At 45.3% G+C, this 27,500-nt stretch overlaps 1 protein-coding gene across 4 annotated transcripts in view; it reads right to left on the reverse strand.

Moving 5' to 3' along the window:
• WDR11 (WD repeat domain 11) overlaps positions 1-27,500 on the reverse strand; it is a 228,644-nt gene that overhangs the window by 89,048 nt on the left and 112,096 nt on the right. For all 4 annotated transcript variants that reach the window (XM_075348649.1, XM_075348648.1, XM_075348647.1 and 1 more), the window contains exons 11-16: positions 27,331-27,415; positions 22,546-22,652; positions 9,931-10,006; positions 9,604-9,712; positions 4,695-4,819; positions 208-355 (exon numbers count right to left, since the gene is read on the reverse strand). In XM_075348649.1, coding sequence (XP_075204764.1) covers positions 208-355; positions 4,695-4,819; positions 9,604-9,712; positions 9,931-10,006; positions 22,546-22,652; positions 27,331-27,415 — 650 coding nt within the window. The remainder of the gene's footprint in view (positions 1-207; positions 356-4,694; positions 4,820-9,603; positions 9,713-9,930; positions 10,007-22,545; positions 22,653-27,330; positions 27,416-27,500) is intronic.

A 27,500-nucleotide genomic window follows, 5' to 3' on the forward strand; every position in this document is an offset into this window, starting at 1 on the left:
GAACAGTGATGGATTACTGCAGATTTCTACATTTTGTTAGGTCAAGGTCACTAGTTATAAAATGAATAAAAAACTCAAGAAGAAGAACATCACGACTTATAAAAAGCCCACAGTGTTAATTTGCTGTGCAGCTCAGCCGACACTCGTCACATCGCGCGCCCGCAGGGCAGACCTGCCATTGGCACATAAGCACAGAGATGAACTCACATCTGGGGGGATCCTGGCGCTGTCTTTCACACTGTTCCCCTCCACAGTGAGGTGATAAACTTGCCCATCTGTGTCTGCAAACACAAAGTGCTCCCGTGCAGAGATATTCTGGCTCAGCTCCGACTTGCTCTCCGCCTCCTGTAACAGACTAATACGGCAGGTGAAGGCTGGCACCGGCTACTTAGCAATTCTCTTTACCACTCTTCCTTCTAATTGCCTCATTAGTGCGGCATTAATACACAGCCAGTGGCCATAAAGGAAAAAAAACGCAAAAGAAGAAAAGCGACAAACCAGCAGCTCCTGTGATCAGTTCTTCAGACTAATGTTCTTTTTAAGTCTGGATCTTTTTTTCTGCCAAACCACCCATGTAGCCCGGGAAAGCAATATACTGTACCAGCATGTGGCCGTCAGGTTGTCTATGCAGATTTGGAGGGCTTAGTACCAGCAGTGCCCACCCTGGCAGACCCCCTTCCACTTCTATATTACAAGGACGTCTATTCATTTGGCACCATGTATGGCTGAATATACGCTTCCCCCGTTACAGCTGATCACTGGGGCTCTATACAAGCTGGACCGCATTGATCGCTTCCCTCCACGTGCTGAGACAACAGTCTATGCATCAGAATGAAACACACGGCTGTGATCTCCGGAAAATGGCATTTTAACAGCAAATTAATGTTAAGAATAAAATGGTTCAGTCTGTTATACTTACAAAACCAATTTCTCATAGGATAATACAAATCAAATGTCCTGATGTTGCGGCCATGGATTGTTCTGGTCTTATCCAACATCAACATCAACATGCAATTTGTATTTGTAAATTTTAAAATTTTTGTCAATAAAGTTTTCAATTTTTATCCCATTTTGGAGCTGTATGTTCTTTTCTACTACATCAGATCCAGTTTAGTTTTCCATGATCCAGTATTTTAGGAACCTGACATGTCCAATAACACTATTCTGAAGATGCAGGGAGTACGGCACCTGGGAGAAAATAAACTTTATTTCTCTTGGAGCCACCGGCTTTCATTCATACAGAAGCGGCTGATGCAGGTGCAGTCACCACCGCTCAGTATCTTGTGTGACAGGTGCCTCTACACTGATGCACGGCAAAGCTGACTGTAAGGCTGCTTTCACATCAGCGTTTTCTTGATGAACGAGAGAGAGAGAGGGAGAGAATGAGATGGGGTGAGAGAGAGAGGGGGAAAGAGGGGGAGAGAGAGAGAATGAGAGGGGGGAGGGAGAATGAAAGGGGGAGAATGTGAGGGGGAGAGAGAGGGGGAGAGAGAGGGGGAGAGAGAGGGGGAGAGAGAGGGGGAGAGAGAGGGGGAGAGAGAGGGGGAGAGAGAGGGGGAGAGAGAGGGGGAGAGAGAGGGGGAGAGAGAGGGGGAGAGAGAGGGGGAGAGAGGGGGAGAGAAAGGGGGAGAGAAAGGGGGAGAGAAAGGGGGAGAGAAAGGGGGAGAGAAAGGGGGAGAGAAAGGGGGAGAGAAAGGGGGAGAGAAAGGGGGAGAGAAAGGGGGAGAGAAAGGGGGAGAGAAAGGGGGAGAGAAAGGGGGAGAGAAAGGGGGAGAGAAAGGGGGAGAGAAAGGGGGAGAGAAAGGGGGAGAGAAAGGGGGAGAGAAAGGGGGAGAGAAAGGGGGAGAGAAAGGGGGAGAGAAAGGGGGAGAGAAAGGGGGAGAGAAAAGGGGAGAGAAAAGGGGAGAGAAAAGGGGAGAGAAAAGGGGAGGGGAGAGGGGGAGGGGAGAGGGAGGGGGGAGAGGGAGGGGGGAGAGGGAGGGGGAGGGGGAGGGGGAGGGGGGAGAGAGAGAGAGAGAGAAAAATCGAGAGAGAGAGAGAGAGAGAGAGAGAGAGAGAGAGAGAGAGAGAGAGAGAGAAAAAGAGAGATAGAGAGAGAGAGATAGAGAGAGAGAGAGAGAGAGGGAGAGGGCCTCTGATCACACCAGCCTGCTTTCTGGGCATGCTCAGTATAGGAAACTGGATCCTGCATATCAGCATACCACTGTTCGCATGTGCTTGCGTACGGTATACTCAGGATCCAGTGACATGCAGTATTTGGACGCATGGTAAAAAACTGTAAACCAACGGATTGAGTTTATGACGCATGCAAACGCATCTTACTACGATTCCATTGAAAACACATTGCAATGACAGCGCATTTCCCAAGGATCCGGTCACATGCGTTTTCCGTTTTTTTGACGTCCGCCAATAAAACGCAGATGTGAAATCAGCCTTAAAGTGCCAGGGCGTGCTTACTGCAGTCACTGAGCGGTGACTAGCCGTGCCAGCCACACCTGTGTGACTGGGAGCCAGCGGGTCCCGAGAGGAATAAAGTTCAATTTCTCCTGGGTGTGGCACTTTCATTATGGTGGACAGGCGGTTTCATGATGCTATTAATCTGCAGATTAACCACATATCTGCAAGTTAATAGCGTTCTGACCAGTTCCCGTTAATAAAAAAAATCTCCCTATTGCCATAAATGTTATTTTTATTTTGTGTAAATGCTGCTGTTCTTCTGAATCTGGAGTTATTTTTGTCTTGCCCCTGCAATTCTCCACTCTAGAGATATGGTTCCCTCTTTGCTCTATGTAAATCTTGTCTTTTTATCTAAGGGGGGGGGGGGGGTTGGTGCTTAGCTCCTCTATGGGAGTCTTCTTGATGATCACACCCTCGTGACTAAAAAGACTAGATTTACATACAAGCAAAGGAGAGGTACAAAAACATTTGATACCAGCAGAAAATTACAAATTTATGGTGGCAGGTCCTCTTTAAAGAGAACCAACCAGCAGGATTTTCATATGTAAACTAAAGCCAGTGCTATACTGGCGCTATCATACTGATTCTGTACATATCTTTAGTTGTGAGATCGGATGTATACTTTCTGGAATATAGGCAAGTGAAGTTTGTGAAATGCACTGTTATTTGATGAGAGGTGCTACGGAATATGCAATAGGTGGGTCAGGTTTGGCTAGTTATTCCCGCCCCTGTCTGCTGACTGTCCTTCCTAACCCCGGTCTTCCTCCCCCTTGTCCTTCCTACCCCTGTAATAACAGAGACAGTGGGAGGAAGAACAGGCAGGCAGACATGGGCGGGAATATCTAGCAAAACCCAACCCATCTATTATTCTGTTGCACCTATCAATCAAGTAACAGTGCATTTCACAAACTTTACTTGCCTGTATTTCAGAAAGTATACATCCGATCTCACAACTAAAGGTATGTTTAGAATCATGATATCGCCAGTATAGCACTGGCTTTAGTTTATATAGGAAATTTCTTGTGATTGGCCCTCTTTAAGGAAAATCTGTCACCATGAAAATGATCCCTAAACTACCAGAATGTGTGGACAGCTGAAAAGACGCAGATTTCCACAATATCATTCTCATCTCAGAACTCACTTTCACTCCCCTGCAGTATATAATAATAATAATAATTTTCTTCATTTATATAGCGCTGTTAATTCCACAGCGCTTTACATACATTGGCAATGCTGTCCCCATTGGGGCTCACAGTCTAGACTCCCTATCTGTATGTCTTTGGAGTGTGGGAGGAAACCTACGCAAACACGGGGAGAACATACAAACTCCTTGCAGATGGTGTCCTTGGTGGGATTTGAACCCAGGACCCCAGCGCTGCAAGACTGCAGTGCTAACCACTGAGCCACCGTGCCGCCCTATATAACAAGTGGTCCGTCCTCCTTGTTGTAATGCATCACTGGACTCCTAAGCTCTGAGAAACACTATGCAGGACTCCTAAATGCCTCATTAGCATAATGAGCAAAGATTTTTGCAGAATTACATTAGAAGAGTGAAATAGTGTTAAGAGATAAATAAATAAATAAATAAATAAATCTTTATTTTTATATAGCGCTAACATATTCTGCAGCGCTTCACATACATCAGGCACACTGTCCTCATTGGGGCTCACAATCTAAATTCCCTATCAGTATGTCTTTGGAGTGTGGGAGGAGACCAGAGTACCCGGAGGAAACCCACACAAACACGGGGAGAACATGCAAACTCCTTGCAGATGTTGTCCTTGGTGGGATTCGAACCCAGGACCCCAGCGCTGCAAGACTGCAGTGCTAACCACTGAGCCACCGTGCCGATAACAATTATATCAATGGGATCTGCGTCTCCTTAGCTATGCAGATGCAAAGTAATTTCGGGTCATTTTTCAGAGTGACAGATTCCCTTTAAGCCTCTCCAAGCATCTGCAGCCGTCTACTTAGCCGAGCAGCGCTCCATGCTGTTGACCCATCTAGTTCAGATCCTAACTTTATGTTATATTTATGGCAGTTTCCTTGTTGAAAAATGTTATCCATGTTATAAAGCATGTCTCATTATTGGCAGCATGCTGCGTTTACACATTTTGCCCATTCTTTTTAATTTCCAATTCCGTTTTCCTCTTCCCTGTCTGAATTGTGACATACAGAATACGGTGAGGAGGCTTTGAACTATTAGTACAATGCTCAGGAGCTGGCAGATGTTTCACCTGATGACTGAGGACTCAACGCTGCTTAGATCAGTGTCTGAAGAGACCGTTTGACGTGCCATCGCCTCGCGAGCTGCCATCTGTTTCTTACGAAGACTCTTCAGATTGTGAGAAGGAGACCACTCCTGAGAGACAGGGACGGTGGAAGCTGCAGTTATATGATGCCGAGCAAAGTCATATATTCAGAGATCACAGAGTACAACGCTTTACCTGAAAAAGTCATAATTGGCAGAACAAAGATGCAAAATGTAGACGAGGACATGGCTCGGACTCGGAGAAGATTTTGTGTAGATGATGGGCAGGTTGTTAGTAACAGGTATGGTCTGGTTATTGAACCAATTAAGTCATTCCAAAATATAATCTTAATTTTTTTCTTCCATCATTTATGCTTTAATGATTTAGGAAAGAAAATATCTTGAATGTAGACGTAGACTTCTATAGGAGACACAGAACAACTTTCTCCCCACAGACTTCAAAGACTGCTGAAGAAAATGCCGTCCTTCTCCTATTCTATGGGCAGTAGAGTGGGAGAAAGCCGGCAATTTTTGCCTCTGGTTTAGAAAAGTGGGCACTCTTGGGCTATGTGCCCACGGGATTTTGCCACGGAAAACCTGCAGATTTATCTGGATTTTCTAGATAAATTAGCAGGTTTCAGCAAGTACAGACACTCCCAATGTTATCCTATGGGACATGGGGAGTGCTGTGTCCATGCTGCGGTATATGCGGCTAAGGAATATGCTGCGGATGTCCCGCAGCCGCACGTAACTGCATGTCAATTATTCCTGTGGAATTACCTGCGGAAATCCCAGCCCTCCACTATGGAAATAGAGGCCGGGACGTCCGCAGGTAAGTCGCATGAATGTCCGCAGGTTTTCCGCAGATATTTCGCTGGAATCCCGCAGCTACGTATAGCTGCGGATTCCGGGGATCTGCTGCGGGAAACCTGCGGACAAACATGCGGATATATCCGCAGGTGCGAGTTCCCGTGGGCACATAGCCTTAACCGCTGCTCTCTCAATCACTGGGGCGCGTGGGTGTTGCAGGGTGATAAATGTTATTGGTATGACAACCCCTTTAAACATGATTTAATAAAAATTTAAAAATGGTCTTCCAGGATTGAAAACATTTGCCCAAAGGGGATTAATGGCTTAGGCTAAGTTCACACTTCCGTTGTTTTGCATCAGTCACATGCGTTGCTTGACGCATGTGACTGATGCGTTGTACAACGGATGACAACGATGACAAAGAAAAGAATTTCTTTGTCGGAGTCCACTGTGTTCGGGGGGCGGAGTTCGGGGGGCGGAGCTGAGGACGTCAGTGCCGCGGTCTGCATGGCTGGGGACAGGTGAGTGAGTGTGTGTGTATGTGTGTGTGTGTGTGTGTGTCTACATGCCTGTGTACATGCGGAGTGCGGGAGGGGGTGGAGTGCGAGGGGGCGGAGCCGTGCAGCTGAGGACGTCAGTGCCGCGGGGACTGCAGGGCTGGGGACAAGTGAGTGAGTGTGTGTGAGTGAGTGTGAGTGTGTGTGTGAAAGTGTGTGTACACATGCGGAGTGCGGGAGGGGGCGGAGCCGAGTGGTGAAGTGTCGGCCTCCTTGCACACTGTATCCAGGGTAAATATCGGGTAACTAAAAGCAAAGCACTTTTTGCTTGGTTACCCGATATTTATCTTGGATACCAGCTTAGCGCGGGATCCCTGCACCCGTAACCACTGTAAATATCGGGTAACTAACCAAAGCGCATTGCTTGGTTACCCGATGTTTATCCTGGTTACGGGGGCAGGGAGACAGAGCGCATGCGCAGCGAAATCCTACGGATCGCGCTGCTCAAAAAACGCTACAAGCTGCGTTGCTCCCGCCCGGCGGTCAGTTAAAAAACGACTGACTGCGACGCAGCGGATGCAACGCAGCATCATCAGTCACAATCCGTCACTAATAGAAGCCTATGGGGAAAAACAGGATTCCTGCAAAATATTTTGCAGGATACTGTAATTCCTCAAGGCTACGGATTGTGACTGATGCAAAACAACGGAAGTGTGAACTTAGCCTTACAATAACAAAAGCACCAGTACTCACCCAATAAATATCCCGCTGGTCTTTATTTAAATATCTTTGGAAATCTTATGTCGTATCCGCATGGCTGATTAACCCAATCACTAATCTCTACGTTGCATTTTTGCTTGCAGATTTGTCAAAAACATTCAGCAAATCCTGATGCGAGCAAAGTCAATGACAATCCTGATTGCACACGTTCAGGATTTTCTCCGTGAAAATTTGGTGCATAATCTGTACCATGTCAATTCTTTGTGTGTGTTTTTGAGTGCATTTTTCACCATTGAAAGCAATGAAAAAAAACGGATGCAAACATGCATGGAAAATGAATCAAATTAATAAAATTAATCAACAAGAAATAAGGAAATGGTGCACAGATTTCTGCAACTAAATCTGCAACGTGGGCACATAACCTAAAGGGTACTTTACACGCAGCGATATTGGTACCGATATCGCTAGCGAGTGTACATGCCCCCCTTGGTTGTGCGTCACGTGCAAATCGCTGCCTGTGGCGTACAACATCGCTAACACCCGTCACACGGACTTACCTTACCTCCAACGTCGCTCTGTCCGGCGATCGCTCTGGCCTGGCGGCTCGTGCGGCGTCACAGCGATGTCACACGGCAGCCGTCCAATAGCAGAGGGGGGCGGAGATGAGCGGCCGGAACATGCCGCCCACCTCCTTCCTTCCTCATTGCCGGTGGACGCAGGTAAGGAGATGTTCGTTGTTCCTTCGGTGTCACACATAGCAATGTGTGGTGTCGCAGGAACGACGAACAACATTGTACCTGCAGCAGAAACGATATTTTGAAAAGGAGCGACGTGTCAACGAGCAACGATTTTTCACGCTTTAGCGCACGTTGATCGTCGCTCCTTGGTGTCACACGCTGCGATGTCGCTAACAGCGCCGGATGTGCGTCACTAACGACGTGACCCCGACGATATATCGTTAGCAATGTCGCAGCGTGTAAAGCACCCTTAAAAGTTCAACCAAGAAAAAAGTAACAGATTCTTATATATTTTTAGCAAAAAATTGGAAATGTGGAATATTGTTTATTGAAATTTGGAATTAAAAGGATGGTCTCCTTCTGTTAAATTGGGAAAATTGCAAAGTGATTGTATAAATAAGCAGCTAAGCAAATTTATTCTTTTTTTTTAATAAAAAAAAAAAAAAAAAAACAAAAAAAAACCTGACTTAATTCTATAGTGCACTGCTCTTTGCCACGGTTACCGGCCACCTTTGCAGTCCATCAGCAATGGCCTCTCTTCCTAGGTAAGGAGAGCATGTTTACAAGCTCTTTGCTTTATAGCTTGTAAGCGCTGCCCTGAAGCTGCTCAGATGGCTGGATCTGGCCAGCTTTAGCCCATTAGGCTTCTCTGATGCTGCAGAGGCAAAACTCACAGTTCGGGCCAACAGTGAGACTGTCGCTATTTGAAACGGTCAGTCTTCCTGCGGCCAGGAACAAAGAATAGGAGACAACCCCTTTAATAACGCTTTAAAGGGAACCTGTCAGGTGCAATATCCTCCCAGAACCACGAGCAGATCTGGGTGCATACTAGTAATCCCTGCCTAACTGTCCCTGTATACACTAGCATAGATAAAGAGATATTTAGAAAAAAAGTATTTCTAAAGGTCCTTCATTATATGCTGATGAGTCCAGCGACTAGTTGCAAGGGTGTTAGTTCCCTTGGCTAGTCGGCCCTCTTAGTATGTAAGAACGCCCCTGTGTGCGTGCTAGGATGCTAATGAATGCCCAGAGTTATGCGCACTATGAAGCCGGGTGTACATGTCCCGGCTTCAAACTGGTGTAGTGTGCATGACTGGAAGTGACGGGGACGTCTGATCATGCGCATTGACCCTATGCAACGGACACAGGTACGCACGTCACTGCCGATGATGACACTGGGCAGTGGGCATTGAAAAGCATGTTAACATGCCCCTGTGTGCTAAGAGGGAGGAATGAGCGCAGGAACTAAAGCCCTTGCGACTAGTCCCTGCGTGCATTAGCATATGATAAAAGATGTTTAGAAATACTTTATCTAAAGATCCCTTTATCTATGCTACTAGATACAGGGACAGATAAGCTGGGTTTACACACTGCAACATCTCAAACGACATCGCTGTAACGTCACCGGTTTTGTGACGCAATAGCGATGTCGTTTGCGATGTTGCAGTGTGTGAAACACATCAGCGACCTGGCCCCTGCTGTGAAGTTGCTGATCGCTACAAATCGTTCAGGACCATTCCTAGGTCCTTTGTTTCCCGCTGTGCAGCATGATTGCTAGAAAGTTTCAGTGTGTGAAAGACTTTGCAGCGACTTTGTTAGCAACTTCCCTTTCAAAAAGCTGCTTATCAACGTCCCCAACAACCAGCTAGGTCGTTCTGCAGGTCCGGATCGCTGTTGCGTTGTTGGCCAGGTTTGCCTGTTTGATAGCTCACCAGCGACTCAACAGAGACTTAGGGAGGTCGCTATTACGTCACAAAACCGGTGACGTTACAGCGATGTCCTTTGCGATGTTGCAGTGTGTAAACCCAGCTTTAGGCAGGGATGGGAAAAATGCACCCAGAACTGCTTGTGGTTTTGGGTGCATATTGCACCTGACAGGTTCCCTTTAATGACTGAAGATATGGTAAGCATATCTGACAACACGTATATCTGTGGCTTTATACTTGCTGACTCATAATTTGTCAACTTGTTGCAGAAGCCCCGTGATAATTACAAGACGTCAGCGAGCAGAACAGGTTGTGTGCTGAATAATGGCTTCTACGAGATCTCTTAGGTAAACAACATCCAAATGTTCTACTGCGTTAACTACAATGAATCATCCGTCCGTAAAGGAGAAAAAAACAGAACGTACCAAGGCTGTTACGGTGGGGAAGACCTTGGACATTTCCCGCAGCAGCGTGCACGTCCGGATATCCCACAACTCCATTGGCTTGTCTTTAAACACCACAACCAGGTACTGCCTGGAATACACAAGGACAGGTGTCAGTTCTGCATCACCGTCTCTTCCTGATGTAGGAGTAGAAATATCAGCACTGCAGCTATAGTAAATCTGTATCTAAAAGAGAAAAAGCAGACATCTGCCGCGCACAGAAATGACTCAGAAGAAGCAGAGATTGCTGCCATCTATATCCCTCCACATAACATTTCTGCTGATGTGCGGCCATGCAGGAGCGCTTACTTCAGATGAGACACTTTAATCATTTCCATGGTTTGCTCATCGTTGCCCCTATCACCTCTAAAGGACATACTTCTTCCTGAAATAATAGAGAAAAGAAATTAAAAAAAAATCACATAAAGAAGAACAAGTCTGCTTTGTAATGACTTTTATCTTGAGTAAAGGGGGCTCACAACAGCTGGAGGTCCACCAGATTAATCAGAAAAACAATTCCAGTGGTTGTCCTGAATTTATTCTTCTGGCAGTTGTTTTGATACTTTTCCACGTCACTTTAATGTTTCAAACAAAAATCTTGAAACCTTGCAGTTTTTACCGCCGAGCCAAATAAAAGGCTGATACTTCCTGTTCTGTAGATATCTCCAGGATCATGCTATTGACAATAAGTATAGGGGTTACAGCTCACCTCCTCAGCATCCCTGCAGAATAACTTCTGCACAGGTCACAGAGCATGCCTAAAATACTCTCTAGAAGTCAATTTGTCAAATCCCAACTATTATTTTTGGTCCCTGTGGTTGCTGTACATATCTTTTGAATTTTAATAAATAAATATAGACGAAACAAATCAGTTTAATAGCAGTTGTTTTGTTTCACAAAAATGAAAAAGGTTTACTGTGGGTAAATGTGCAGCACATTTACAATGAAAACCTGCACTAGACGTTGAGGGCACTGTGAGGAGAATGTAAAGTATAATATCCATAGACGCAATGTCAAATGTGAAATTCATCCCTTTTTAGGAAGTCAGCTTGATCCCTCCTCTCAGTAGTTAGTATGATGGTGTCTGCTATCTCGATCTCTTTCTTCACAGTTTCTCACCAGGCTGCTGTTCGTTCCATCTCTATCACTGCATCCCACTATTCTGTCAGCAACATCCATCTATCCTTAGATAGTTACATAGGTTGAAGAAAAAGACTAAGGTCCATCAAGTGCAGCCATTCTCCACCAATGATACACTTTCTATTGCTAGATTATTTATAACCCAAAATGCCATTTGTTGTGAGAAAATCATCTAGGGCTTCTATAAATGTTATATCTGCCATTACTACCTCTTGTGGTAGGGTATTCCACAGTCTGACTGCTCTAACTGTAAAGAACCCTTTCCTATTTAACTGTCGGAATCGCTTTTCTTCTACTCGTACTGTATGCCCCCTGGTCTTTAGTATTGTCTTTGGAAGAAATAAGTCATGTGCCAGTCCTTTATATGGACCACACATGTATTTATACATATAAATGACATCTCCTCTGAGACGTCTTTTTTCTAAGCTAAACAAGCCCAAATTTTTCAACCTCTATCCCATGTAATAATCTAGTTGCCACCTTTGAACTGAGTCTAATTTTCTAATATCCTTTTCAAAAAGTGGAGCCCAAAATAGGATCCCATAATCTAGATGTGGCCTTACAGGTAATTTATAGAGGGGTAACAATACATTAGGATCACGGGATCTAATCTCTTTTTTTTATACACCCTAAAATCTGGTATGCTTTTGCAGCTGCTGCCTGACATTGAGTGCTGCTGCTCAGCTTACTTGTAACCAGAAACCAAACTCCTTCTCAAGTTCTGTAGCCCTGAGTATATATCCTCTCTAGCTCTTTATACTGTCAGCGCCATCTCTCATGACTCTCTGTCTATTGTTAGCACAAGTCATCTCTTTTCTCATTACGTTGTCAGCTTGATCTCTTTTGACCCTCACTATTCTGTCATTTGTCAATAAGCTGTTACCTCGATCCCTCATCTCTCTTTAAGTGCGCTGTAGTCTGTCAGCTTCATCCTCCTTCTCTGGTACATGTCATATAAGAATACAGACAAGAAGGGTTTCTGTTTAGGGCTGGTATTTCATTCGTCACTGCACTAAGGGTAAGGAAATTGCACTATGTATATTCTTGGCAGATTGTTCAGGCCAGCCACTGAAAGTGACGGTATGGCTTGTGATTGTGCAGCAGCTTAGGGGCTCTCTGCATGAAGAAACCCTGCAATACGAGTTGTAACACAATAAGAAGCACCACACACCAGAGCTAAAAGCTTATACAAAGTATTTGTAAAACCACACAATTTTGCTATGGACTTGTTAATAAAAATCCCCTCCATTGTCAAGAATGGAAGGATTTTTAATTTTATTGTTAACTGCTCATTGCGTAGGTCACTGGCCACCTCTAGAGTCTATCAGTAGTAGCCGGTCTCCAAAGCAAGGAGAGCAGTGCTTACAAGCTCTTCAGTATAAAGCTTGTAAGCGCTGCTTCAAAGCTGGCCGGATCACTGACGGACATGGTTAGAGTCTGATCTGCCTACCGCTCCCCTGATGTTGCAGAAGCAAAGCTGCTTCATATGGACGCACCAGAGAGCGCGCAACTCAGGTCAGCGCTGCAACTATGCCGCTGGTCTGAACTGTCAATCAATCGGAAGTACATGGACCCCTCAAAGAGGAGCCAGGAGCTCTGCTCTCCTGAAGATGAAAAAGCCATTTAATTCACAACTTTATGAAATGACAGGTCTGGCGTGGATGACATAATGCATGAATAGGATTAAGAGCTCCATCCACTTGCATTGCACTTTAATTTGCAGTGGATTCTTGGTGCAAATCTACAGGAAATCTAATTAAAGTCGCTTACAGGGGTATTTCTTCCTCATCAAGTGCTTTTTGTTACTCTACCGCAGGCTGATCTCTGCTGAGTTCAGGTTGTTAAATGCACGGATTGATCCAATGATAATTTGTCATAGTGATGATATGAATCAATATTGCTAAAAAAAAATGAGAAATAAGTCCAATGAGGAAAACACTTGATACAGAATATAAATAAACATGGTGAATATTTCCGTGCCTTACTAATCAACACGGTATTACCGGCTTATTACTAGTAAGCCCAGGTATATGTTACCATTTATTCCATTTCTGCACCTCGGGGACTCGAGCCTCCGCCCGATACTCCCACCATCCTGTGCTACAGAACCAGCAGCCTCATATATCACCTCTGTGCTAAATTATTCACACTGCGAAAGCCGAGTCTGCTGCCAAGCGCAGCGTGAAACCAGATTACTTAACATACAGGAGACAGAAAAGGTTTACTTAGAGGAGCAGGCACAGGACTACAGAGCTCTCCTGATCCGGGTTACTTCTGACACCCCAGGCCACCGGTGACACAAGTTATAGATTTGCTTTATTCTAGGAGATCCCATCGGGCTCTTGAACAAATTTTTTTTTTTATTATAAAAGGAATGATAGTCAACCTGTAAGGCTGGGGCCACACGGGCACTACTGCGATCCACTTGCATGAGACTCGGCTCGTGCTGGCAGTACAGCAGAGCCGAGTGTCATGCCTGTGTCCTTGCAACTGAGGTCCGTTCGTGCGAGCAGACCTCAGCTGCGGGGGGCGGGCCGGCACTCAGGAGGGGAGGGAGGGATTTCTCTCCCTCTCTCCTGCGTAGTCAGCTATTGCCATTCTCGCACTGCACTAGCAGTACACCGGTGTACTGCGAGTGCAGTGCGATTTTTCTCTCGCCCCATTCACTTGAATGGGTGCGAGAGAAAGAGACTCAGCTTACAATCGCAGCATGCTGCGATTGTTTTCTCGGTCCGATTAGGGCTGAGAAAATAATCGCCCATGTGTGCTGACACACAGGCTAGAATTGGTCCGAGGGGAATGCGATGTTTTATCGCACTCCACTCGCACCGTTTTTCTCGCCGTGTGGCTTAGCCCTAAGTCACGGTCTACAGCAGTGTCTCCAAACTCTGGTCCTCACCGCCACCCACCGGTCATGTTTTCCGGATTTCCTTAGTATTGCACAAGTGATGCCTGGAGAATGATTCAATGCTAATGAAATCCTGAGATCCTGACCTGTCGGGGGCCGTGAGGACTGGAGTCTGGGAAACACTGGGCTTCAGTAATATTACTGGTTAACTCAAATCTGCCACCATGGTGGGCACATCAGTTGGATGCCCGCACACGGAGGTCGAGGTCAGGAGGCAAATTTCGTAATCGTCTACAGACCACAATGTCGGAGTGAGGTAGGGTTCAGACCGTATACGGCGTGATTGCAGGCCTCCTAGCCCAAACGTATAGCCTCATATGTGAGGATGTAAACCCTACAGTCAAGTCCATATATTATGGTCTGTATTCCCAATTTCAGAAAACCCGTCCCCCTGCTGAATTTTGTTAAAGAAAAAAAAAAAAACAAGCACACTGTGCTTTATTCATCCTCCCCGGGTCCAATGCCAAGTCTCCATCACTACTTCTGGTCTCAGTAATTAGTTGCAATGCTGATGTCACGTCTACAGCGCTGCAGCCAGTCACTGAGCTGGGCGGCTATGCCTGAGCAACTCAAAGCCGCTGAGCTCACTGATTGGCTGCAGCGCTGGTGACATGATGTCAGTGCTGTAGACAATAACAGGCACCATGAGCAGCGGTGGAGACTTGGAGCAGGATCCAGGGAGGGAGAGTAAAGCACAGTCTGTTTTTAAAGAAACTGCACCTCGGAACAGGAGTTTGCTGAAATTGGAAAACCGCTTTACATAAGGTTGTCCGAGTCCAGCAAAATGAGGCAGTGTTGTTCCTAAAAAAAAAAAAATATGCCCCAATTATTTGATAAGGCCATGTTCTCTTTTTAACCCTAGAATGCATACCTGGGGCCTCGCAGGCCTGCTAGGTTTCTATGGTTGCACATCCTGGGGTTAGAGGGGATGTCCACTAGTACAACCCCTTTATCAATGAAGTAGCCCTTTGTAAAAGGTAAAAAGAGATATACTCGCCAACACCGGTGCCATTCCAGCAATATCGGCAACGGGTGCGCCTCCCAATGGTGCTCACTGACTGGCTGCGGGGCTCACGTGGCATAACAATGCCACACGAGCCCTGCCAGCACTGAAAAGGTGCCGAAACTAGGAGTACATGTTTTTATTTTACAAGGAGGACTACAGCTTTTAAAATGAGGTTGTCAAGTTAGAGGACAACCCCTTGGAAAAGAACCTGCCAACACCCAAGACATGCCACTTTTAGTAAATAACGGAATTCTGTGGATTATTTTTCATACCTCCGTGTAGTAGTGACATTACTCAGTTACTCCTCCTGAATATTTATGGCTAAACTGACAACTAAAGTATTATCAAAGAGATAGATTCCTACATAGAACAGTGTCAGAAAGTGCAGGGAAAATCCCACAAACTGTAACACCCAGTTGTCTATTTTTGATAAATTTCTAGGAGGATTAACAGAGGAGCAGCACAGAAATAAAAGAAAAAGAAAAGAATTGTTAATTTATGAAACCTACAAGTATTTAGACTTAAACTACAGCTGCCAGAATAAACTGATTTTTTAATCTACGTCTATGCAGGAGCTTCAGAGCACTAAATACACTGTGTGCAGAATTCTTAGGCAAGTGAGTATTTTGATCACATGATAATTTTTATACATGTCGTCCTACTCCAAGCTGTATAGGCTGAAAGCCAACTACCAATTAAGTAAATCAGGTGATGGTCATCTCTGTAATGAGGAGGGGTGCGGTGTAATGACATCAACACCCTATATAAAGTGTGCTTAATTATTAGGCAACTTCCTTTCCTTTGGCAAAATGGGTCAGAAGAGAGATTTGACGGGCTCTGAAAAGTCCAAAATTGTGAGATGTCTTGCAGAGGGATGCAGCAGTCTTGCAATTGCCAAACTTTTGAAGCGTGATCCCCGAACAATCAAGCGTTTCATGGCAAATAGCCAACAGGGTCGCAAGAAGCGTGTTGGGCAAAAAAGGCGCAAAATAACTGATGATTTTTTCAAAATCAAGTGTGAAGCTGCCAAGATGCCATTTGCCACCAGTTTGGCCATATTTCAGAGCTGCAACATTATTGGAGTATCAAAAAGCACAAGGTGTGCTATACTCAGGGACATGGCCAAGGTAAGGAAGGCTGAAAAACGACCACTTTTGAACAAGAAACATAAGATAAAATGTCAAGACTGGGCCTAGAAATATCTTAAGACTGATTTTTCAAAGGTTTTATGGACTGGTGAAATGAGAGTGATTCTTGATGGGCCAGATGGATGGGCCAGAGGCTGGATCAGTAAAGGGCAGAGAGCTCCACTCCAACTCAGACGCCAGCAAGGTGGAGGTGGGGTACTGGTATGGGCTGGTATCATCAAAGATGAACTCCCAGACCTACTGCCAGTTTCTGGAAGACAGCTTCTTCAAGCAGTGGTACAGGAAGAAGTCGGTATCGTTCAAGAAAACATGATTTTCATGCAGGACAATGCTCCATCACATGCATCCAACTACTCCACAGCGTGGCTGGCCAGTAAAGGTCTAAAAGATAAAAAAATAATGACATGGCCCCCTTGTTCACCTGATCTGAACTCCATAGAGAACCTGTGGTCCCTCATAAAATGTGAAATCTACAGGGAGGGAAAACAGTACACCTCTCGGTACAGTGTCTGGAGGCTGTGGTGGCTGCTGCATGCAATGTTGATCGTAAACAGATCAAGCAATGACAGAATCTATGCATGGTCGGCTGTTGAGTGTCATCATATCGGTCACTAATTTTTTTGGGTTTTGTTTTTGCATGTCAGAAATGTTTATTTCTAAATTTTGTGCAGTTATATTGGTTTACCTGGTGAAAATAAACAAGTGAGATGGGAATATATTTAGTTTTTATTAAGTTGCCTAATAATCCTGCACAGTAATAGTTACCTGCACAAACAGATATCCTCCTAAGATAGCCAAATCTAAAAAATACCCCACTCCAACTTCCAAAAATATTAAGCTTTGATATTTATGAGTCTTTTGGGTTGATTAAGAACATAGCTGTTGATCAATAATAAAAAAAAATCCTCTAAAATACAACTTGCCTAATAATTCTGCACACGGTGTAGATCTCCTATAGCCATAATCATATATTAAGAAAAAAAATATATCAGAACTGAACTGTAGATTTTAAAGTATCATGGTGATAAAAATTGGAGACATTGACCATCCATCAGAGAAGATAAAGATTGGTAGACCTTATGAATTCATGAATAGCATCTTTTACCAACAATCTTAAAGGGAATCTGTCATCTGGTTTTTGCCACCTAATCTGAGAGCAGCATAATGTAGAGACAGAGATCCTGATTCCAGCAATGTGTCACATACTGGGCTGTTTACTGTAGTTTTGATGACATTACTGTTTAATCAGCAGTAGATTATCATTACAGGACTATGTGGCCTGCTGCAGGTAGTCCAGTATATTCATGAGCTCTGTATAACTGCTAGATCTGCAAACAACTCAGTAAGTGACATCGCTGGAATCAGAATATCTGCCTCTATATTATGCTGCTCTAAGATAAGGGAGCAAAAACCTGGTGACAGATTCCCTTTAAGTAGAGTTTGGCCAAACTGCCCCTTTAAAGGGTTTGTACTAAGTCTATCAGTTACCTCTAGTCCATAGGCTGGGGGAATAATAAATGGTTGGCTGGGGGTCTGCTGTATTTGGTCATTTCTGATACTTCCATAGAGCGTGAATGAAGCGGAGCTGTTCGACCTGTGTCCATTCAGACACAGCTTTGCTGAGCCTCGTTCTCAGGATTGATGGAGCTCTGGGTGGTTGGATTCCTTGGCGATCAAAAAGCCATCCCTTATCTTACAAATAAAGGGTAATTTAGAAACGTGGTACAAACCCTTAAAGACAGCAATGATTGGAGAAACAATTACTGAAATCCAACATGCTAAATTCTTAGTTCTGCTGGGAGATAACAGTCATCAGAAATCGCTGGCTGTGGTTGTCCTCTTTTCTCATTTTGAATGAACATGAGCATTAAAAGGGAATCTGTCAGGAGATTTTTGCTAAATAAATTGAGGACATCATGCTGCAAGGATTAGCAGAAAGAATTCAGGGCTGCCTGTCTTGTCAAGGTCTGATCGGTTGTTTATTTGCTATGTTAGTTTAAGCAGCAGGACACAAGCAGGACTTCTCATTGCTTGGACTACAATGTCATAAGCACAGCAGTCTGACGTGCCCCCTCATCGGATTGACACCTCACTGTCAATGTAAAATCATTACTGAGAGCCTGGTGTGGGCGGAAACCGCTCTCAGCTCTGCTACATGGTTAAATCTAAAAATTCTGAATGCGTCAAGATGGCTGCAACCAGTAATCTAAGTGATATATCGTTGGACTCAAGATCTCTTTGCCTCCATCATGCTGCTCTCAGATAAGGTACTAAAATCCTGCTGACAGATTCCCTTTAACACTAGAACTACTGAGGCAGTCATTTTGACTACTTTGCACTATGTATTTCTATATAGGTGTCACGAGTCCAGTAGTTCTACTGTTAAGCATACTGGTCAGCTTTAAAGGTTTTTTTGGTGTTTGATATTGATAGCCTATACTTAGCAAAGATCATAAGTATCAGATCAGAGAGGGTTCTAGTCCCGATGTCCCTTTAATGATCAAAGGGGGCTGCAATGTTAGCGCACAGTGTCCCCTTCATTGCTTCCGAGGCACAGCCATTTACATTTTCTAGTGTGTGCCCCTAGTATTGCCTCTCAGTCCAAACTGCTTGAATCAGTGACCTGCAGAGCTAAGCCTGGCACAGAGTTTGTTGAAATGCCCAGACCCCTTCAGTCAGCTGGTTGCTGGGCGTGAGGATATCCACAATCGTATAGCCCCACACAATACACATTAGATGGCTGTTAACCGAAAAATGGTTTGGCCGATAGATCACATGGCAGCTATCTTGCCCGTTTCTCCCATAATCCTGTGCCTCTCTATTGGAGAGCTGCTCTTAGACTCAGCTGGAGTCTTCTCTCAAAGAACGAGAAGAAGATGCAACGTCCCAGATTCTTATCTCCCCTGGACATCATCTGTGGGGGAAGAGTCAGGAGGTCCCCATACATATGACACTGTCGATTGATCATCAGGTTTGGCTAAGGCGGGCTTTACATGTTGCGACATCGCTACCGATATATCGTCGGGGTCACGTTGTTAATGACGCACATCCGGCGCCGGTAGCGACATCGCAATGTGTAAATCCTAGGTGCAATGGTAAACAAGCGCAAAAGCGTAAAAAAAAAACAAAAAAAAAAAAAACGCTGATCTGTGTCACGTCGTTCATTTCCATAATGTCGTTACTGCTGCAGGTACGATGTTATTTGTCATTCCTGCAGCACCACACATCGCTGTGTGTGAAACCGCAGGAGCAATGGAGAAGGAAAAAGGTGGGCGGGATGTTACGTCCCGCTCATCTTCGCCCCTCCGCTTCTATTGGCCGGCCGCTTAGTGACGTCGCAGTGACGCTGAACGCACCTCCCCCTTGAAGAAGGGATTATTCGGCAGTCACAGCAACGTTGCCGACCAGGTATGTGCATGTGACGCTGCCATAGCGATAATGTTCGCTACGGCAGCAAGCACCAGATATCGCATGTACGACGGGGGCGGGTTCTATCGCGCTCGACATCGCTAGCAATTACTAGCGATGTCGCAGCGTGTAAATCCCGCCTAAGGTTCATGAGGGCCTTGAGAGTCGATCAATAGTTAACTCCTAAAACAACCCTTTAAATAAAGTCAGGGGGCTGGGCCAGCCACACATGTTATACATATATGAACTTTAACAGGATAAATATAAAACAAAGAAAAGAGGAAAACAGTTGTTCAGGTTTTGATATTAAAACACCAAATCTTGCTAGTGTTGGCAATATTCCTTAGGAAACGGCACAATTGCCAAAATGTTGCAAAAACAGCTGACAACACAAAGCAATTAAACACATTTCCAGTTATTTCTGTAGCACTTCTTGTGCAGTGGTGCCTTGGGGGGCACTAATATATTACAACCATACATTTTTATTTATAAAAAAAATAATTTTTATTTTTTTACTTTATTATTATAGCTGTCTTTCTCCGGGCTGTGACCTTTATTGGAATGACTAGAATTCCTAGCACTCCGAGCTTCTCCGACTCTAACGAAGGAGTCTGAATATTGCAACACATCCACAATCAAGTTCCTACACTACACAAAAAAAACAAAAAAAGAAAACAGTGGGCCAGGACTGGTTCTCATGGGAGCACTGCTTTTACTCAATGCTACAGTCCCTTCATTTTAGGGATCTGGGCAGAGGGGTATGACTTAGCATTACTTATTTTATATATTACTTTACTCGCTTAGGCTATGTGCGCACTTACCGGATTTTGCCGCGGATTTTTCGCGGATTTGCTGCATGTTTCGCTGCAGAAAATGTTCATAACATCTCTGCAGTGAATCACCAGCAAATCCTATGGAGAAAAAAAATCCTGTGCGCACTATGCGGAATTTGACAGCTGCATGTTTTGCTGCGGGATTCCCGCAGCAAAAACAAGTGCATGTCACTTCTTTTCCGCACATCGCTGCGGGATTTCACTCCATTGACTCCAATGTAATCATGAAATCCCGCAGGGAATAACGCAGGCAGCAAATTCTGTGCGGTTCACTGCGTTTTCCTGCGTTATTCCCTGCGGTATTTCGCGGTTTACCTCCGGTAATGTACATCGCCTGTCTGCGGTTTTGCAGGGAAGTGATGTCATTACAGGAAGAGGAAGCCGTGCAGAGAGTAAACACACACAGATCACAGACACACACACATCACAGACATAGAACACAGATATGAAGAAGAAAACGGCACTTCCTTCGTATATATTTTCAAAAGATGTTGGGGTGCACTTCAGGTTCCAAAGCCATACAACAAGAAGTAACAAGGAGTGCCTTGTTACTTCTTGTTGTAAGACATAGAACACAGACACATAGAACACACATAGAAATAAAACGGAAATATAGAAAACAAAGAACGTGGGCTCCGCTGCATATTTACCGTCCAGCCGAGGTAAGCACACAGCGGCGGCCCGGTATCCTCAGGCTGGGGAGGGAGAGGGGCAGGGGTAATGTCCCCCGCCTCACTCCCCCTCCGGCAGCCGAGAATATCAGCCGCAGCTGCCCCGGGACTGTCGCATGCATTATGCGGCAGCACCGGGAGTGTCCTCGGCTCTTCCTGCCGCCGTGTAGCAGTGGCGGCAGGGTAATACAAGGGGTTAATGGTGGGGGATCACCGCCATTAACTCCAGGCTTGATCATGGCAGCGTCTATGTGACAGCTGACATGATCAACCCGTAAGTAAAGTGAAAAAAACACAGACACCGAAAAATCCTTTATTTTAAATAAAACCAACAAGCCTCGTTAACCCTTTTATTAACCCCTCCCGCACCAAAGCTCCGGCGTAATCCACACAGCTCCGGCATAATCCACAGGTCCTGCGCTGCTGACATCCAGCCGCGACTGTCACAGACACAGCGCTGAATGAATGCAGCAGACAGCAGAGGTAATTACCGGTCATTTCCCACGGCCGGTAATGTGAACTCACTGCCGACCGTGGGAAATGCAGCGATCTGTCCTCTATCTATCTATCCCTCTGTCTGTCTATCTATTTATCTATTCTTCTGTCTGTCTATCTACTATCTCAGAATTAAATGACTTTTTTTTTTTTTTCAATGTGCTTTATTGCATTGAATGCAATAAAGCACATCCCAACCCGCACGCGGCAAAACCGCAGCAATACCGCGAATAATACAGCGGTAAAACCGCAGCAAACCGCGGCAAACCGCATGCGGTTTTCGAGTGCGGTTTCCCACGGTTTTTTACCGCGGGTGCGGTAATCTTTGAGAGCATGCGGAATTTTCTCAAGAAAATTCCATTTCCCAGTGCGCACATGGCCTTATACTCCACACCGTCCCCATCGTCCCACTGTAGCTCACAATCTGCATCCTCTATCAGAATGTCTTTGGAGCGTGGGAGGAAACCCACGCAAACACGGGGAGAACATACAAACTCCTTGAAGATGTTGCCCTCAGTGGGATTTGATCCCAGGATCCAGTGTGGCAGGGCTACAAATGCTGACCACTGATGTTGAAGCCCCTTCCAATTCAGTGCTCAGTATCCCCTTTTTTGCTTACTAGTCAGAGCACTGGACAATTTATAGCGGCTGTGCCTGGTACTGCAATAACAAACAATTAAAGGGGTTGTCCACTACTTGGACATTGATGGCGTATCATTAGGATTGGTCATCAATGTCTGATCGGCCGGGGTCCGACACACCGCACCCCCGCCGATCAGCTGATCTCGATCCCGGCAGCGACAGCAGGCAGCCGGAAATGCTCAGTTCCAGAACTGTTCCGACTGATAGCGGCCGCTGCTGAGTACTGCACATCCACCTCCTATTGATTAAAATGGGAGGCGGATATGCAGTGCCCGGCCGCTATCAGAAGAAAGAGCAGCTCCAGAACTGAGCATTTCCGGCCACCTACTGCTGCCACCACAGGGACCCCAAGTTCAGCTGATCAGCGGGGATGTGGCATGTTGGAACCCAGCCGATCAGACATTGATGACCTGTCCAAGTAGTGGACAATTCCCTTTAAAGGGCTGCAGTAAATGCCAGCTTCTCTCATCTGATCAATAATGGTCCTGGATATCAGACCCCCAAGTATGCGATGAGGATGTCCCACCTGATGCAACAATGGTTACTTTTAACTCATCACTGCTTTTAGTACAGTCCATTTTGCATTTATAAAGAAAAGTTGTCATTAGTCATATGAATTGTATAGGTGTCAACCCCATACAATTTGACCCTGATGTGCTACGCACCGACTCACCAGTAAGAAGGTCCACAAGCTGCAGCTCATTTCTCACCAGCCCAGAGTTGTTTGGGGTTGAAGTGGCAAAGGACAAGAAACTTGTGAGACTGGTCCACTCGATGCCTCTAAAAACAGTCAAACAATAGAAAGGTGAGATCCACATCTACCACCAGGACGAGCCTTAATCTGTCAATAACGGCTGCTCAGCATTGGGAATAAGCCACAATGTAATAGCCTTGAAATCCCTGTTGGCCACATATTATTATTTACTATTATAGTGCCATTTATTTCATGGCACTTTACAAGTGAAAAGGGGTACACATAATAGGGACAAGAATAATCAAGCAATACAAGAAACAGACTGGTACAGGAGGAGAGAGGACCCTTCTCGCGAGGGCTCACAGTCTACAGGGGATGGGCAAGGTGAGGGTAGAGCTGGTCGTGAAGCGCTATCGAGGACTGAGGGTTATTGTAGCTTGTAGGCTTGGCGAAAGAGGTGGGTCTTCAGGTTCCTTTTGAAGCTTTTCAAGGTAGGCGAGAGTCTGATATGTTGTGGCAGAACATTGCAGAGTATGGAGGAGGCACGGGACAAATCTTGTATGCGATTGTGGAAAGAGGAGATAAGAGAGGGGTAGAGAAGGAGATCTTGTGAGGATCGGAGGTTACGTACAGATAAGTAATGGGAGACTAGGTGACAGATATAGGGAGGAGACAGGTTGTGGATGGCTTTGTATGTCATAGTTAGGGTTTTGAACTGGAGTCGTTGGACAATGGGAAGCCAGTGAAGGGATTGGCAGAGAGGAGGGTCGGGGAGTAGCGGGGGGACAGGTGGATTAGTCAGGCTGCATAGTTTAGAATGTATTGAAGAGGTGCAAGACTGTTTGAAGTGAGGCCACAGAGCAGGAGGTTACAGTAGTCTAGGCGGGAGATAATAAGGGCATGCACTAGTGTTTTTGCAGCTTCATGGGAAAGGAATGTACGGATCCAGGAAACATTTTTGAGTTGGAGGTGGCAGGAGGTGAAGAGGGCTTGGATGTGTGGCTTGAGGGAGAGAGCAGAGTCTAGAGTTACCCCCAGGCAGGAGCATATCACCCTTCACGAAATAGGCAGCTGGATCTATACATATTGGATCATTGGCAGATCAGTCTGATATTGGTGGGACTGGACGAATTTTCTCTCAGGAGTATCGTGAGCTTTAGGAGTGTGAGACCTGAATGATCGCAAAGAGCATCACCTGTAAATAAATGAATAATGGACCTCTGGCTCTGATGGCCGGGACCCCAAGAGCTGCACTACCATCGCTCAGCCTAAGAGCAGACCCTTTACCACAAACCTTATTCCTCAGTTTCTTTCTGGGTTACAACTCATATATATATATATTTGAAATTTTGAGAGCAAAAAAGTAGAATGGAAGGTATCATGGTTGTCTGAGAGTAAAACAAATGAAAAAAAAATGCTCATCTACCAGATCCTCCAACACTCTTCGTCACAGCTGACCCTGTTGCTGCTGATCTCCTTGCTTCCTCAATCAGCAGGGAACATCAGGTAACCACTGCAGGCAATCAGTGACCGCTAACTGGCTACGGCGGTGGTAAAGTAAGTGAGCCAGAACACAGGGCTTGATGACTGTCTCTTCAGGCTCAGATCGCATGTTACCATTGCAGACAATCAATGCCCACTGACAGGCTGAAGGGGTCACCTATCGTCCTCAGCCGTAAGAGAGCAAGAAAACCAGCAGGGACATGGGCAATAGTTCTGAAAATCATCAAATGCCATGTAAACAACTACTTGTGTTAATTTAGTTTTGTTTTTTTTATTTTAAGACTACCATGGTCCAATTTTTAAAATAGAAATAACTTGTGGACAACCCCTTTAAATTCCTTCCTTAGCTTCATGTGAATTGTGTGAAATGTGAGGCCGGCTCTTGCTCCATATCTCTCTGCAGGGTACATACAGTCCTCCATATCTGTGCCTGTATTGGGGTATAATATTTTCAATGCTAACCAGGCACATACAGCAACGGGTAATTTACCTTCTATCACACGGAGGAAGTAATCAAGAGAAACTACAAGTCTGCTAGATCAAACCCCTCCGGCAAAACTACAAAAACTGTACAGGGAGATATTGAGCGATTTCCTGCCTCTCGGCGTACAGTTATGATGCATGACTGTCACACACAATTCTTTATGTTCTCTATGTTTCAGTTCTAATATCACACAAAAAACAAAATACAAGAAAAGAAGGAGATTCCTGGAGGAATTGCTGGGATGTATTTTTCTTTTCCGTTTAGAGTTCCTTTAAGCTTTTAAAGGGAAGCTGTCAGGTCCCCTGTGCCCCCAGAAGAAGTGTCTACCTATCTAAATTCCCTGTCCAATAGTGTCTTCATTACATTGCCCACATAAACAGATCTTTAGAAAAAGTACTTCTTAACTGCCTTTATGATATGCAAAAGATTCCCTTGACTAGTTGATGAGGCTGGAGTAGTCGGCCCACCAAGGCGCACTGCGGATGATCACAAGTAAATAAGCCGACTTCTGAAGACTTCTGGTCATGTGCAGTGCGCCTCTCTGAAGCCGGGACACGTACACCCAATGATGTGAGGGACCAACGCTGCACATATGTGTATTGCCGCAGTCAAAAAAGGCCAATCTGTCAAAATATGAAAATAATTTAGCCAATTCACAAACAGGAAAAAAAATAAATAAAAAAAACCCCCAAAAAACGTGCAAATTACCGTATTTTTCGGATTATAAGGCTCACTTTTCCTCCCAAAACTTTGGAAGGAAAATGAGTATTTTGGGTCTTAAAATCCGAATGTAGCTTACCGTGGGGTGGTGGAGAGGGGTCACAGGAGGTAGGGGCAATGCTGTGCGCTGGGCTACAGGCAATGCGCAGAGCGCCATCTGTGCGGCCTGCGGCGGCGGGCATATGCGTGGCTGGCGGAGGTGGGCATCTGCGCAGCCAGTGGCGGCGGCCATCTGTGCAGCCGTCGGCGGCGGACATCTGCGCGGCCGGTGGCAGGGAGTACTTCAAATAATGGCGCCCAGAGTCGGCGCATGCGCAGATTGAGATCTCAGCTCAAGCTTTAATTAGCGCAAGCGCCAACTCCGGCCTTCATTTCTTTGAATCCCCAGCGCAGAGCAGAGCCCGGTGCCCCAGGAAAGAGCAGAGCCCACAGCTCCACAACAGAGGAGCGCCGCAGCCTGCAGTGAGTATCTGGGACCCCTTCTGCACCACCCGCAGCATCGCCTACTCCAGCACGGCACCTGTCTCCTGTGAGCACCACTGCCGCCCCCCCCCTCCAGTAAGACACCACCGGATTATAACACAGACCCAATGTTTTGGGTTTGTTTTCCTTTCTTTTCTCTAAATTTGGGGTGTGTCTTATAATCCAGTGCGTCTTATAAAACGAAAAGTACGGTACATTTTTTTAGTCACCGTAATACCACAAAAAATGCGTATCAAGCGATCAAAACGTCTTATCTATCCCAAAATGTTATCAATGAAAATATCGTCTCATCAGAATTGTGTTCTGTTTCCCAATTTCACCGCACTTAGAATTTTTCCTATTTTCCAAAACCCTATGAATAGTGTTACTCAAAAAATATCTTATCCTGCAGAAAACAGACTATCATATGTCAATGTGGACAGAAAAATATAAAAGAGTTATAGCTCTTGGAAGAAGGGGAGGAAAAAACAAAATCTCAAAAACGGAAATTGTCCATGTCAGCAAGAGGTTAATGTGAACCTGTCAGGTGCAGTATGTACCCAGAACCACGAGTAGTTCTGGGTACATATTGCTAATCCCTGTGTAACTGCCCCTTTATCTAGTAGGAAACAGAGAGATCTTTAGAAAAAGTATTTCTGAAAATCCTTTATGATATGCTAATGAGCGCAGGGACTAGTTGCAAGGGCGTTAGTTTCCCCCAGCTAATCTGTCCTCTTAACATGTTAGTATGCCCACAGGGGCGTACTAACATGCTATTTAATGCCCACTGCCCAGTGTCATCAGCAGTGACTCGTACCTGTGTGCGTCGTCACCGCTTCAGATGCTGGATTTAGGGTCAGTGCACATGATCAGAAGACCTGACATTTCCGGTCATGCACACTACACACTAGACCTTTCTGAAGCTGGGTTGCGTAAACCCACTAACCTTAAATCCGGCGCCTGAAGAGTGACAATGGACACAAGTACACGCATCACTGCTGATGACACTGGGCAATGGCCAATGAATAGCATGTTAGCACACCCCTGTGGGAACAAACGCCCTTGTGACTTGTCCCTGTGCTCATTAGCATATCATAAAGGATCTTCAAAAATACTTTTTGTAAAGATCTCTTTATCTATGCTAGTGTATACAGGGACAGTTAGGCAGGGATTAGAAATATGCACCCAGAACTGCTTGTGGTTCTGGGTGTATAGGGGACCTGACAGGTTCACTTTAAATAGTTTGAAACCCCTTTTCTCCCTGAATCTTGGACAGTCTCTATGTGTTTGTGGTAAAGTCAGAGAGCCGCATAGCAATGTTTGCTTCTGTGTTACATTTGCTCCTCCAACTACATAACATTGTTATTCCTAATAACGCTGATATTCGCCCCATGCACATCTTCCATATGGGTTGCAATGTTGAAGAATTTTCCAATCCATGTGAAACACCTGGAGGCGTCACTTGGACTGAATTTTGACTTTGATCAGTCGGTCTGTAAGAGCTGTGCAATCTGTTGGCTGTGTCCCCCCATCTGCATTTTAGGATATTGTGATCCGCCTAACTTTCCATCCGTCAGCATTTCCATACAACTTACCTGACCTCACATGAATGTATGTTTAACTCTTTGTGCAGCAGGCCGCTGGTCAGATTATACACAAACACTGAACCATTGCTCGTACCTGTAAACCAAAAAGACTCGGTCAAAATTCTCCATCTATGGGAAGAATGTGAAATGATAATTGTACATCAGATGGCTGCACTGGT

This window comes from Anomaloglossus baeobatrachus, chromosome 5, assembly GCF_048569485.1.
Source record: "Anomaloglossus baeobatrachus isolate aAnoBae1 chromosome 5, aAnoBae1.hap1, whole genome shotgun sequence".
NCBI classification, from domain to species: Eukaryota; Metazoa; Chordata; class Amphibia; order Anura; family Aromobatidae; genus Anomaloglossus; species Anomaloglossus baeobatrachus.